The sequence below is a fragment of the Mus caroli genome, unplaced genomic scaffold, assembly GCF_978045245.1.
Source record: "Mus caroli unplaced genomic scaffold, Mus_caroli_1 scaffold_19, whole genome shotgun sequence".
In the NCBI taxonomy this organism is placed as follows: domain Eukaryota; kingdom Metazoa; phylum Chordata; class Mammalia; order Rodentia; family Muridae; genus Mus; species Mus caroli.
In genome coordinates this window covers 31,261,212-31,276,549 of record NW_028227274.1, presented here as the reverse complement: position 1 = coordinate 31,276,549, position 15,338 = coordinate 31,261,212, and the positions used below count along the sequence as shown (strand labels likewise).

Below are 15,338 nucleotides of genomic sequence, written 5' to 3'. Positions count from 1 at the left end.
TCTAGCATGAGCAGGCTGTGTTGTAGGATCATCCTAAAGACCTAAATACCCAGTAGTCAGAAACTGACCCAGGAAGGCACACGATGTATCTGTCAAAAGAAATCTGAGAGCAGGGTTTGAGTTTGTGTTAGTACAGTGCCACAGCCACCTGACACTTGCCGTGGAAACCCAGCCTCCACAAGGAGCCCACCATGTGAAGAGAATGTTGTTAACTAAGGTTTAGTGGACATTCCTGTGTGCCTGTCTCTGTGTGTGAGCTCTACAGAGGGTGTCCCACTCTGTTCTTTTAGGCAATACTATGACCATGAGTGTTTAGGTTAGAAAGGTAGAGTTTGGGCTTGTCTGAGGACCACAGAGCCAACGTGGCTGCCATAAGTATATAGAATTTTCTATGGAATACAGCATAAGCAGGAATGGGGGAGGGGACAAAGCAGCATGGCTCTGGTAATGGCTCATATGCTCCCAATATATAAAAAGACACGGAAATCATGGGTGGGGTATCCGTGTGCACACACATGCAGATGGGCTGTGCTTCAAGTTGGTAATTGTAGACGCCTACAAAGGGAAGTGTTTCTGAGTGAATGGATAATGGGGAGGAAGATCTGTTTTATTTTAATTTTATTTCATTGTTTCTATGTTGCAATTTTAAAAAGCCCAGTAGATAATTGTCAAGAATGTATTATGCTGGAAAAATGGTTTCAAACATGTATTCATTTCTCCAACAGAGAGAGTCTCAAAAGGCTCTGAGCTGAGAACACTGAACTAGAAAGTATTCAATGGGATTCATAGAGCAGGTAACGGGACAGAACCAGACCAGCCTTACAGAGTGCCAAGAGATTCTCCAGTGTCAAGAAGCCAACTGAAACAGAGAGGACAAAGAAGAACAAAAGCCTGTGGGCTCAGAGAGGGGACGGGATGTCACTGAGCAAGGTGGACTCGGGACTCTGGATCCAGAAATCCACAAGTCCCCAGCAAGTGTCGAGCCTAACAATGTTCTCTCTGCCCTGTGAGCAGAGCTGAGTTTTCAGAGGTGGGCATAAAGGATGGCTGTGCCCATCCACGTTAGCCCGGTGTGAGAAAGTTACAGACAGTGCCCGCGGAGCATACACTTTCATCCTGAAAAGGGAGAGTCCTTGCAGGGTCAGAGATAGGACAGGGGCTTTGTGTTCTAGGTAAGCAGCCAAGGCCAGAGGATGTGGAGTGATTGCTAAGAGGAACGGGTTCTTTAGCTTGGAGGATGTCTGGATTAAAATTACCCTGGGCTGGGGCCTGGAAAAACTGGGGACTGGAAGGAGACTTGGAAAAGATGAGGGTGTGACAGGGCTCACACCTGCTGGTCTCTTCATGATTGTTTGTGTTTGCGGCTCCTCTTCAGGTCAGCCAAGGACAGGAAAGGGAAGACATTAGTGTTAATTCTCTTCCCAGGGCACTAGAACAAAGCACTCTAAACCTAAGCTGCTCTGTGCTGGCTGTGGAGATGGTGTCTGGAGAATTAACGCGATGCTAACTTTGTTTTGGACAGAATGTGATTTGGGCTCTTCTTTCTTAAAGCGACTCTACTGAGATAAGGTCAAATCTGGCTCTCCACTTTGTCTCCGGCCTGAGTGTGAGAATGCTCTGAGGAGAATTTAGGTGGCTCGGTGCCTGGTTATCCAAGGCTCTCCCTTGGGAAAGGGTGCTGTGGTACGTGAAGAAAAGGGAAGAGGCAAGGGGAGAAAGATGTATGGTTGTAAATAATTCCTGGTCTAACAGACCAGACTTTGCAGCACAGGCTCTTACCCCACTGTCCATAAAACAAAGGAGTTGAATAAACTTTAAGGAACCCCTCTTCTCTCTAAAAATTCTCTTTTGTTCCCTGGCTTACCTGACTCAGAGTTTGCAAGGATCAAACACACACACACACACACACACACACACACACACACACACAAGGATACCAAAGGCTTTAGGAGAAACTATAGGTGTGGTAGTTGCCACTTCAAAGACCTCACGGATTAATGAAAACTACCATCCCACTGTAAAATATATCTGTGGGGCTAGAACGTTGGCTCAGTGGTTGAGAGCACTTGTCGCTCTTGTAGAGGACCAGGTTCCAGTCTCAGTCCCTTCGTGGTGACTCGCATCCGTGAGTGGCTCCGGCCTAAGGGATCTAATGCTCTCTGCTGACCTCGTTGGGCACCAACGTGCATGCAGGGAAAACACTCATAGACATAAGACAACTTCAAACAGCTTAAGTATAAGCTGTCATTGGAGATATGTAGCATTTTATATTTACAAAAAAAAAAAAACTGTTTTAGTAGATTCTTTAGACTACCTCAAAGGTTAAATGAAATCCTTATTGCCAAGTCAAATATACCAGCCATAACAACCCGTGTTCCCATATTACTTTTAAATTATTCTTTTAGTTAAAATTGACCAGCTGACTCTGACATTCACCTCTTTGGTTAGCTCCTTGTTAAAAGTGAGTACTGTCCCTCTGGGTGAGAGCTGGGGACAGAGCAACGTTGCTCCTGGGAGGCTTCTGTACTTTGTGTTTGCCTTTGACAGCTGTGTTCACACAGCTGTGGCCCCAGCCCTTCTTGAACCTCCTTGTGCTTTGGAAGCCCAGTGGTGGGACTGGGCACTTGTTTGTCATCGGGATTCAAGGTACTGTGATTTGATTTCAAGTTAGAAACATGCTCTGTTAAATATAACCCGAGTGTACCTCACTTCTCCTCCCCAGGCAGGGGGTTTAGAGCTGTTTCAAATTCTGTTCCGGGCATAGGTTTTCTGAAGCAGACAGCACATGAGAGTCACAGCTCTGGTTTACTCTCAGACTGTGAAGTCTGGAGTGGAAAGCCTCTGCACGGCTCTGTTTCTCCTGGTTCTTGATTTCAGCCTGAGTTCAGGGTAGCTATAGCAGGTGCCGGGTGAGGAGGTGAGGCAGGAGACAAAGGAACTACAGTCACTGCGGCCCCAAGTGCCCTGTTGAGCATGTGGAGTTCTTGGCTCTGTGTGTTTTCTAACTAGAGGGCAGCCAGGGAAAGCCCTCTGTAAGTGTGGCCTTGTTTGTTGTGAGACCAGGGTTTCTGAGGAACTCCCAGACCCCTCCAGAGAAAATGAATTGGAATGCAGTGGGTTGGTCACTTAGCTCCACAGAGCCAAGCATCAGGGGTTGTGTTGTGGTCCCTTGTCCTGCCTTGAACAGCTGGTTTGCAGAGAAAGGAAAATGGAGTTGACCTTGAGAAACACTGAGGGATCTTACTGCTTTGAACACAGGGCAAGGGAGACTTTGTATCAATGAATTCCAGTTTGTCAGATCCTTCAGGGTCTGCACCTCGAATCTCTATTTAATCCGAGCTGGCTTTGCCTCGGGACAAAACAATCTTAGTAACACTGTATAGGAGAGAGTTTTGTTTCTTTCTTTTTAATTAATGAGGAGACCAAACCAAGTGTCAAGACAAGAACAGACTAGGATTTGAATCTAGAACTTTAGGATACTAGAGAATGTAATTAAAAAAAAAAATCAGTGTAAATTTAAAGAAGTAAACCATCTAGAATTACTTGGAAATACACAAACCTGCTTTCTCCTCCTGTTATATGATTTCTTAGTTCAGCAGGTACACCTTGTGTGTGTGTGTGTGTGTGTGTGTGTGTGTGTGTGTGTGTGTGTGTGTGTGTGTGTCAGGGTAGAGGGAACTGTGCCAGGGTATGCTATATGTAGAGGTCAGAAGACAAACTGTGGGGGCCAAGCCTCCTGCTCCCCCCTTGGATTCTGGGGACTGAACTTGGGTTCTTAGTCTTGGCAGCAAGCACCTGTGCCTGCTGAGCCGTGGTGCCAGCCCCTAGCGGATAGTCTGCTGATTTCTGAAGGAACAGCACGCCAGTCTGCTGGGACTCGATCTGTACTAGGCCAGGCTGGTCTCGAACTTGTGCTTCTCTTGCCCGACTCTAGAGTGCTGGCCTCACAGAGCTGAGCTACCATGCTTGGACTGTCAACCCTGTTTCTAAAAGAAATGACCTAAGGTTTGGGGGATGGCGTTTTACCACGCAATTTCATGTCAGCTGCAGTGAGCTCTGGGAAGCATTTGCTCGAGGATGTTCCCTTTTGTTGACATCGTTTCTGTTCTGCCTTGACGCCTGTGCTTACGCATGCTGTGTAAAGGATTTATTAACGTAAGGCCAGTCTGATTAGATGTGTTTTGGGAAACGGCTGTGAGCTCTCTTCCTGTGAGTGCTCGCTCGGCATCACAAGCATAGCTACCCAAATGGGAAAAGAAAGGAAAACTGAAAACATATTACATGCTCACATTCAAGCCTTAACTTTACCACAAAGGACACCTGTTAGCATCTCCTTCTCATTTAGCAAGAGTTTATTGAGCACCTCTGACATGTGACCCTATTTCATGCAGCAAAATGAATAAATAACACTAAAAAAACCCAAAACAAACAAACATGGCCTCTTATCTGTACAAGTTACAAACACAAGACTTTAGCACCTGTAACCGCTATGTCAAGGACTGTCTATAAGCTGTCTTATTCAATCCACTTGTTCACTGTATGGTGGATGGTAGGTACCCCATTTTGTGGGTGAAAGAATAAAGATCAGGATGTTCAAGATCATTAGATCAGCTAGTAATGGGTAAATTAGCAAAGATGAGAAGCAGATCTGTATGCCGTGTTTGCATGCTTAACCCCTTACAGCCTAGAAATATGGAAGACGCAGTTCAGGCAGGCAGGCAGGCAGGCAAGCAGGCAAGGTGGGGCTGACTAAGAGAGGAGAGGGGCTGAAGAGATGACTCAGCAGTTAAGTCTTGGCTGCTCTGTCAGAGGACAGAGATTGGGATTCCAGAACCTCTGTGAGGTAGTTGTCACTTCAGTCAGTATATATCCTCAGACACATAGATAAATAAAATAATAAACTATAAAATAAAATAAAATGTCTCTAACAACAATAATAAAGGCCACGCGTGATGGTTATGTCTTTAATCCCAGCAGAGAGGGGTGGATCTCTGTGAGTTCAAGGCTAGCTGTGGCTACTTCTCAACAAACAACAGCAGATCCTTGGAAAAATCGAGGAAGATAATTTGAGTGTGACTAGAGGTAATCTCTGGTGAAGGAAGCCATTTTGAAGGCTAGCAGAGTAGATCTCCAGCTGGTATATACAAGTCCTAGGGTAGAGTATTTAGGAAGAAAAATGAATACATTTTTAAAATCATCCATAGGGGCAGAGCTGAGGTGTGTATACTAAAATGCAGTTCAGAAGGCAGAGGGTGTGGCTTTTGTTTGGTGTTTACTTTTCTCTCCACGCTCCATGTCTGTGTGTCTGCCTCTGCCCTTCTCTCTCCATCTCCTGCCCATCTATGTCTGCCTCCCTCTCTGTGGGGCAGTGGAGGGTAGATATTGACACCTTGCTTCTGCTCAGCTCCAAAGAGCCCTCCCTGTTTGGGGTCAAATGTCCTGACTCTTGTCAGGGGAAATAAGGTCAGGGAGGATTTTTAGGCCACACGTAGCTTAGATCAAATGAGATTTTAGATTATTTTTTTCCCTGAATGAAATCTGTCTGAGGTACTCAACGCGCTGGCTCTTGTCCCCAGTGTGCCCTTTACCGTCGATCTTCCCATATTGTACAGAGGAAAGTTGAGCTCGCCTGCAAAGGAAGTCTGTTGTCTCTGTGTCTTTAAAGCTCCGTGGTTGGTGTTGGAGAAGTAAAAGGCTCTAAAGATCAAGTCACGTGTCCTTTTCCAAGTCGTTTTCTCATTTTGACTTAACAACACAGTCGAGGGGCCCAAATGTGTCACCACCAGATTTGTAACTGTGAGGGTGCTTTGGGACGTCAGTGTGACCCTCACTTAGCACAGTACATTGTGTCCCTGCTTGCTTATGCGCACAAGGAGCATTAAAACCCAACTGGATTAAAATGGCAATGGAGCCAGGATTAAACTGCTTCACTCTAACAAAACAAGTAATTTTTTTTTTTAAAGATAAGGTTTCACTGTGTAGCTTTCATTGTCCTGGAACTCTCTTTGAAGGGCAGGCTGGCCCTACAAACTCACAGAAATCTGCCTGTTGTTACCTCCTGAGTGCTGGGATTAAAGGGGTGCACTACCATGTCCAGCCAACAGTAAAATTAAAAAAAATTATTTTTCTTATTTATATGTGCATGTATGTGTACATTCAGGTGCCTGTAGAAGGCAGGCAAAGGCATCAGGCCCACTGAAGCTGAAGTTACAGGCAGTTGTGAGCCACTGAAGTGGGCGCTGGGAACGAAACTCTCATCCCCTGAAAGAGAAGCAAGAGGCCTTAACTGTGGAGCAATCTCTTTAGTTTCCTCAATATAAAACTTGTTCTTTTTGTTTGCTTAGCTTTTTTGACAGGGTCTTATAATGTAGCCTTGGCTGGCCTGGAGCTTGCTATGTAGACCAGGTTATCCTCCAACTAAAAGAGATCTATCTATCTTATCTGCCTCTGCTTCCAGAGTGCTGGGATTTAAGAAGTACACCCGAGAACTGATCCAAAAATAAATTTCTTAATTGGGTATAATATATGTAATGATTAGGAAAGTGAGACCCATGTATTTCATTGGGCACTGCGTTCTAAGGACCAGAGAGACACCTCTGCTGTTAGAAGTGCTTGCTGCTTTTGCAAAGGACACAGGTTCAGTTCCCAGCGTCTGATTCAGATGACTCCAAACTTGCTGTATTGCTGTAACTCCAGTTTCAGGGGATCCACTGTCTTCTGGACACCAGAATATATGGACTGTACATAAAGTCATGCATGTATATGTATACACACACACACAGAGAGAGAGAGAGAGAGAGAGAGAGAGAGAGAGAGAGAGAGAGAGAGAGAACCAATAAATATTTTAAAAGAACTGTTGTAGAATTTATTTATCCCAATCTGGGATTTCTACCCCACTTTTAACCATTTAGTTCCCTGATAAAAGACACACACCCCCTTTATATTTACAATAAGCCTTAATCAGCACAAGTGCTGGGCATATATCTACCCTCTATGTTATTCAGTCTATTTCCTATCAATAACCCTGAGTTATTAGTTACTATGCTTCATCTGGGCTGCTCTTAACTCCAACTGGCTAGCCCTCAGGGCTACATTTTCACGACTCACCTAATCCATGGTGGCTTCTCCTCCATTTACCTTCTTCTCCCGTTCGTGGTTTTCTTCTAACCCCCTTCCCCCCCAACCCAGGAAGGAACCCTAAACCCCGCCCATGTCTCTTCTGCCCACCTATTGGCTGTTGGCATCTTTATTCACCAATCAGAAATAACTTGAGCGCAGGGTCACATAGTGTCACTTGGGTCTACCTGCAGACTCTCTTCTCTGGGACGAGGAACCAGTATTATTAGCATTAGAATATAAGCAGCAATTTACTTTCTATGTTTAATATTTTGCCAACATTAGTATTACTTTGGCATGTTAATATTTCCAATAAATATAATAAAGATTCAGAAGTGTGCCTGTGTGTGGGTGATATACATGTGTAGTGTACATATATGTGATATATGTGTCTGTACATAAAGGGGTGAGGGTCAGAGGAGGATGTCAGGTAACCTGCTCTGTCATCTTCTACCATATTTCTCTGAGACAGGGTCTCTTTCTGAGCCTGGAGCTCACTAGCTATTTCCACTAGAAGCCCCAAAGGTCTATCTTACACCTTTGCACACCCACCCCTCCCCTCAGCACAAAGGTTGCAGGTGCAGGTGACACAGACACACGGGCTTTTTACATGGGTGTTGGGGGCTACTCTCGGGTCCTCAGGCTTGCACACGGGTCCTTACCTACTGAGCCATTTCCCCAGCAACAGGAGTTAATTTTAACATCTAGGGAATTATTTTAATTCATTTTTATGTTTTTGTCACAAATAGTATTATAAAGTGATAAAAGATTAATCAGTAATAGTTTTTTAAAATTCTCTCATCCACTTGATGCGTGGAGATTGTGTGAGGATAGGGGATACCCAGGGGGTCCCTACCAGCTCAGAGGAGAAGGGGAGGGGGAGGGGGGGCAAGGATTGTGGGAGGAGGTGACCAGGAGAGGGGCAGTGAGCAGGATGTAAAATGAATAAGTAAAGTAATAATGGTAATGATGGTAAATAATAACCCTCTCATCCAAGATGAGACCAGCGCAAGACCAGATGGCTTCAGTGTACAATACTACCAAGCATTTCAAAGGAGAACAAACGAACACCAATTCTGCTTGTTATTCCACAAGAGAAGATGAAGGAATTCATCCAAACACATCGGAGGCTAGCACTGTCCTGATAACCAACGCAGATTAGAACACACGCACATGTAGGTCTATGTGCACAAACATGCACACGTGTGCATGTATATGCCCAGTATTTAAACTTGTAATGAAAAAGCACTTTTTTTTCCATCTTATATTTATGTACCGAGATGCATAGCTTTTAAAAATTCTTTACATGAAAGTCTTAAATACCACTGGGTTGCAACCTCACAGAGAATAACTCAAGCAGGGAGATATCTATTGTAGAGAACAACTTTCTTTCAACTAAGTAAGCCTTTTTAAAGTAACTCTTGGGGGCCCACTCGTCGGTGTGGGAGAAGGAGGACACCCAGAGGGCCCCTCCCCCGTGTAGCCCTCCCATAGCGCAAGCCACTACAATGTGCAAGTATGTGATGGATAGCTGGGAGAGAAAGAGACGCCGCAGAACAGTGTGAGCAGATGAAGAGAGGTGCAGGTAGAGATGCGATGGTGGCTGGAGAGGAACAGCCTGTTGTTAGCATCCTGTCCCGCCACCTGAGGCCATGGTGAAGTCCCAGCTCATGCTGCTGCTGAGAGTCATGTCTGAGTCCATAGCCATGCAACAGGAGGGGCCTGTGTTGATGTCTGTGGTTCATATTGCCACTAAAGACCATGCAGATGTTTCTAGGCTGGGCTGCACCTGGGACTACGCTGATGTCTTGGGAGAGCACCATCGCCCGCCCCCACCTGGGCATCCCAGAAGAGCTGGCTTTGGTGGTGTGGGTATGAATAAGCTGGCTCTAGGGGTATGAGAGCAGGAGAGCTGCCCCTGCCCCTTGCCCGCTACAACTGGCTAGGGCAGTGCTGGAGAGCTAACCCTGATGGTGCAGTCGCAGGGGAGCTGCTGGGCTGACCAACTCAGCTACCACCCAGGCCTAGATCCATGGCTTTGAGTTGGCTCACACCAACATCTGTCCCCAGCATCTGAACTGTTGGGGTGTATGAAAGGCCCAGCTCTGAAGATCCACAGCTGCAGAATCTCCGTGGCACAGGGCAAGAACAGGATATCTGAGAGGAGTCCCTGTGAGGGTCCAGTATTGATGGTGTAGCATAAGCCAAAGGCCTTAAGCCAGACCAATGACTCGTGACATGAACATTTATAAGTGAAGGTGTGAGGCTGAAAGCGTGAGCTTCCATGGTGAGGTTGTCTTTGTGCTTTTTTTATTTTAATTTTTAAAATTCTTTTGTTGCAAGGGCAGAGGGGAGGTTGAAGAAAAGGGAAGATGAATGGGATTGGGGTGCGTGATGTGAAACCCACAAAGAATCAATAAGGAGGTTTGTTTTGTTTTTCGTTAATAGCACTTGCTGCTTTCCCGGAGGACCTGGGTTCAATTCCCAGAGCCCACAGCAATCATCTCATAACTGTCTGAAACTCTACTTCCAGGGCTCTGACACCATCTTCTGGCCTACATGGGCACTGAACACATGTGGTGCATGGATATACACGCAAGCAAAACAGCCATGTGTGTAATAAAATAAAGTAAAATTTAAGCTAATCTTTATATACATTATGCGGGCTTTGTGTAATATAAAGACCGTGAGCGGCTCAGTACCCGCCACTGAGGCAGGTGGGCTCACCCCTCTGCCCGAGGTTTGAGAGAAGCTGGCTAGGGAAGTTTTGCTATCCTGTACTTTAAGATGTGGGGTCCCATTGGGCTTTGCGGGGTATTACCAGTGTCTTGGGGAATTTGTACACAAGCTCTTTCTTCCTGTGACACAATTTAGCTCCTCTAATCACAGGAAAAGCAATTGATGTCTGGGTGCATGACATGATTTGGTTCCAGAGATAAGGGCTATCTTTGGGCCCTGAAAGTTGAGGGACAGATGGCTTCAGGTCACTGGCAGGCTCTCCAACATGGGTGCTATTTACCAGAGAGTTCAAATCCAGCCTCCTGGAGGGAAGGCTCCACACTGTCTTGTTTTTGAACCTAGCATTCTAAGCAGTAGCGAAGAAAAGCATCTCTGGCTACCTGTGACTCAGTATGTGAGCATCTCTGTACCTCTGGCCGAGGGCTGGCAAAAATGGACCTTTGTGTTTATGGATCTCTCACCCCCAAGTTGATTGTGCCAGTAAGAATATGGGCCAATTGCCCAGGCTGGGCAGTGTGGGCAATGTTGTGTTAGGGAAGAGGATGCCGCAAGCAGATGCGCTCTGGAGGTTCTTTTGAGTATTGACGGATTTTCCAAGTAGCTTTCCACGCCACTCCCCTGTGTTTAATCTTCCCTGTAGCGTGTTGGGAGATGCCGTGTTTGATCTTGCAGTTGACATGAAGCAAATCGATGTTGAACGTCAGTGCGTCCACAGAGAGGAGGTGGATGTGCTTAAATGGCTGTCTTGGGACTTTGAAGCCAGAAACTCTTAAGACAGCAGGGACCCCTTTGTCTGGATGAGCTGACATCAGGCATTTGAACTTTAAATAAACGGCCATCGGATGCAGAAACACTGCCCATTTCCAGCGCATGTGTTTCAAAACCTGTTTGTTGTGCAGTTTCATAAGACTGTTACTCTGCCAAATGCAAACCTTCCTGTGGTAATAGGAAGAAGGTTGTCTTTAGATCATTTTTGTGTTTGACCGTAATCTCTGGAATTAGAAGAGGGGATCTTTGATTTTGCTAATTTATTCTACCATTCTGCCATTTTATCTCATAATGCTCAGAGAAGCCAGCGTAACTAAGGCAAGGTGACTTTGTGCTGCCAGCACGGGAATAAAACGGAAACAGTTCCAAGGCTAGCTCTGTTTTCTTTGTGAGTACATTGTATCTTCAGATAGCTTGTGCTGGAGTAGATGGTTAATTTACTAAATCGCCCAGATTTCTTGTGTTGACCGTGGCCATGATGTATCCTGATTATTTTGGCCTAAGAATTAGCCTATAGTTGTTTTTTTTTTTTAAATCAAAGGTTAGAGAAAGCATACAATAGGATTAAGTAAAATAAAATTAATCATAAAGGTTTACAAATGGGGTGGGGGTCGTGCTGGAGAGAAGCCTCAGCAGTTAAAGCAGAGGGCACAGGTTTAGCTCCGAGCAGACACACGGTGGCTCACAAGTGTCTGAAACTCCAGCTCCGGGGGATATGATTTCCTTTTTAGACTTCTGCAAGCACCAGGCATACGCATGGTGCACATGCCCTCCTTCAAGCAAAAGCAGCCATAATAAAACAGAAAAATAAATACTCTTTTAAGTTTACAAATTGATACTTGAACGTAACTAAAAGAAATTATTCCTATGGCACAGGCAACTTTGATTCAGACACTCTGCGTGCTTTTACTTCTCCTATATAGGAGTTTTTCTTACTTGCCAAACGAGGGTTTTTCGTTTTAATGTCACGTGCTCACCTATTCTACCTCTAAATGAATAGTAATGGCACTGTGCTGTTTTAACAAAATCTCAATTGCACCATTCTACCAATGAAGACTTGGGAGCCAGATGCTGGTGTGTGAGCCTGCTAGCTCAGAAGGCAGAAAAAGCACCCAGCTGACCTTCTTCCTCAGCGCATGCCCCTCCAGGAATGCCCTTCTCTCAGAAAACCTCCTTCAAACTCATGCCCCTCCCTTCTACTTCCTGTGCGTCTCTCTATCTACCCTCCTGACTCCTTCTTACTCTTTATGGTTTTTTATTAATAATCCTATGTTTACTCATGGATTAAAGGTGTACACTAAGGCTGAGCCACACCAGGACTAAAAACAGTTTTTCCCATTAAATGACACAATCTCCGGAGTCACAGTGCTCCAATGTCCTGCAGCAGCCCTGAGTGACATCAGAGAGTTGACTGTGGTCTGACCTGTCAAGTTATGAGTTGTGTACAATTCTATCGTAGTAAAATAAATGTTTTTCTCATAGAAAATGCACATGTGCTCATCCTCAAACCTCGCCATCAGAAGATGGCTGAAGAATTGTCCCTAAATCAAGTAGCTAACTAGATCTGGGCAAGTCGATTCTGCTCTGACAACTGCTCTACTGAACTGAGGCTAGGGCCACATAAGTCCCTGCTGCCAGTCAGGCACATTGAGGCACAGCACAGTAAAGGTGGACATGGTGCTAATCAAAGCAGTGTACCTGGCTAACCCAGGCTTGCTCTCATCTCTCAGACGCGCTAATCTTTCTTAGTCTAACAACCAATTGTTCGGGAGTAATGTCAAGCTACTTAATCACTTTGAGCTAGTTTCCTTTAACTGTTTCTCCTGAAACTTAATAAGCAGGTAGTTAAGTGTCTGGCTCTGTCTCCCAGCGGACCTTTAATTTATATTAATTCGTGCTATTTGTAGGTGGTGTTTAAATGGCAGATAGAAAGCGACAGTGTGTTGGCGTGGGGAAAGATTTAAATCTTGGCGGCTGAGCTGGTTGACTGGGGAGCTATAGGGTTAAAAGTTCTGGGTGTGGTTTTTTTAAGACTTATTTATTTTATTTTAAAAGCATGAATATTTTACCTGCATATATGAATGTGTACCACATGCATGCCTGGTACCCATGGAGATCATAAAAGGGCGTTAGATCCCCTGGAAAGGGGTTCCACCAGGTGGTTGTGAGCCATGCTGTGCTGGGAACAAAACTCAGGTCCTGCAAGTTCAGTGAGTGCTCATAACCACTGAGCTATCTCTCCGGCCCCTACAGCTCAGATCTGTATAGTTAAAATGAAATGATATTGATGTCTACTTTGCCAAGTTATTTTGAAGATTCCATGAGTAAATACACGTGGACTGTTTAGAACAGTGTCTGACACATAACAAACACTCCATAAATGCTAGCATTCATTGGTCTTCTCAGCTGTTTCTGGGACTCGCCTGCTTAGCACTTAGTGATGAATAGACACCGGGTTGATCTCTGCCTCTGAAGATGCCCTTTAAGGGACAGCCCTGGAGATGTCCCCGCCTGCCACTCATTAGCTGGCTGCCCCTCCCATCTAAACTGTCTCAGAGAGGTACTCTATGGAGAAAAGTCACCACCAGGGCCACACAAAGCAGTATCTCTGCCTGGAGACCAGGACCCAGACTTTATAACCAGAATCTCCTCAGAGTATCTGCTGTGGGCTCCCTCTGCTGGCTCATCTAGTCTGTATGCAAATCAGTGGTGGGATAAACTTAAAAATTTAGCTTTAGGTTTTGAGGTGTGTTTTATGAAAGATACATATGAGAATTTTCTTTGGTAATGAATACAATTAACACATGCTCACTTTTCTTCCTGCCGCTGGCATTTTGAGTTAGAATGGTCTCACAGGTTTCAATTTGGGGGAGTTTCACAGTGATTTCAAGTGGGACCAGTCGTGACAGGCTGAACCACTTTACAGCATGGTCCCAAAGAACTGGTAATGTTTTATTTTACAATATGGTAATGAATATTCTAGAATCTTATTTTCAGAGTCATAAGTTTTTGTTTTAAAAGTCATGATATGAGAACTTAATAATATTCTTCAAAGGTCATAGCTTATGACTCCTGGGGCAGCTCTGTATGTATCCGATAATAATATCTCAGGTTTATTGAGTGGTTGATCATTTATTAGGAGTCATAATCTATCAATAAAATGGGCCACAAATTACCCAAAATTTGCATATTTTTTTCTTTATGTTTGTGTAAGAGTGCTAGAGTGTGGATACATTTATGGAGAGCAGGGACTTGGAGCCTAGGGCTAGGCTGGCTGGCTGTTGAGCTTCCAGGACCTGCCTGTCTCCACCTCTCCAGCATGGAGACCACAAATACCTGCCATTATGTTTGGCTCTTTGATATGGGTTCTGGGAACCTAAGTCTGCGCCCTGCGTTTGCATGGCACCCACGTGACTGACTGGACCATTGCAGCAGCCATAAACTTGCGTTTACAGGTAATTCTTCTGTGTCTTTCTGTTTCCCTCCTCACAGTCTCCTGTCATCCATCTCTCCTCTTCTCTTGTTACTAGGATCAAACAACATCAACCGGATAACTGCAAACACAGAAAACGGGGAGAATGAAGGAACCACCAAGATCATTGCGCCTTCCCCAGTGAAAAGGTCCGTGTTTGCGGTTGTATGCTCTATGAAAGTTCTTTCCCTCATTGGCAAGGCTAAGAATCTTTTCCCTTTGGTAAATTGATTAGCACTTTAAACTAGGGGCTCTAGTAGATAGAGTCTGAGCCTAAGAACATGTCAGTATGTCAGTGAAATTCAAACACCGGAACCTGCCCCTCACAGAGGAAGTCACAGACTGTATGCGCACGCGGTCTGCAGCATGCATCGGCACGCTGACAGTCCCATGCGGTCTTTAAAGTCATCATCCAGTGGACTAGCTTAGAGGGGCTGGGGGAGTAAAGAGGATGATGTTTTTGTTTAAGATACTGTATTCCTCACAGTGGCTCCCTGAGCCATTGCCCTGGGATGAGGTTAGCAGCTTTAGAGATCCCAGGCCTCAGCATTCGCAGGCTGTATATGTATGAAGACCCGTCATGGGCCTTGGCATCAGTTTTCCCAGGGCCATTCACTGGGAAAAAAAACTCCTCTTAATATGTTATATGGATTGGTTCCTGAAAGATCTGCTTTGTTCTCTGTTACGAGAGTCTTAGAGTAATTTTTTCCGGTCTCCAATTATATCTATGGAGTAGCGTTATCAGTACACAATGAGCAGCTTTGAGGAGTTCACTTTCCCTAGAGAGGCCACCCCACTTGCATCATGGAGAGGATGCCCCAGCAGTCAGAGCAGAGTGACCTGCAGAGATGCCTTAGATCGTCCTCCACCCTGTCTTTGTTAGTTAACAATGGCGCCTTCATTCGACTGCTCTGTAGTGACTTGGAGGAAGCCTAATTCCCCAGTAAGAAAATTACAAAAAATGTGAAGAAGGTTCCAGAGCTGTGATGTTTCTCCTACGCTTTTTTGGGCTTGTCCCCTTTTCTTCAGTTCTGGAGCATTCTCCTTACAAGTCAACCTTTTGGAAGGGCACATTCTTCACCTTTGAATGTGTCTTCGTTAACTCAGTTTTCCTAGTTGGACTTGCATTGCTGGGTGGAAGCAGCTACACCTGCAGGTACAGGGCAGGCTCATGACATAGCCAACATAAGAGCAGCCATCTTCTGTGAAATGCAGACCCCCGGCCGAGCCTCACCGAGGGAAC

The 15,338-nt window shown here is 45.2% G+C and overlaps 1 protein-coding gene across 6 annotated transcripts in view; it reads left to right on the top strand.

The window, feature by feature from the left end:
* Window positions 1-15,338, top strand: part of Epb41l4a (erythrocyte membrane protein band 4.1 like 4A) — a 216,376-nt gene that overhangs the window by 163,833 nt on the left and 37,205 nt on the right. For all 6 annotated transcript variants that reach the window (XM_085833764.1, XM_021150638.3, XM_085833765.1 and 3 more), the window contains one exon: window positions 14,154-14,244. In XM_085833764.1, coding sequence (XP_085689890.1) covers window positions 14,154-14,244 — 91 coding nt within the window. The remainder of the gene's footprint in view (window positions 1-14,153; window positions 14,245-15,338) is intronic.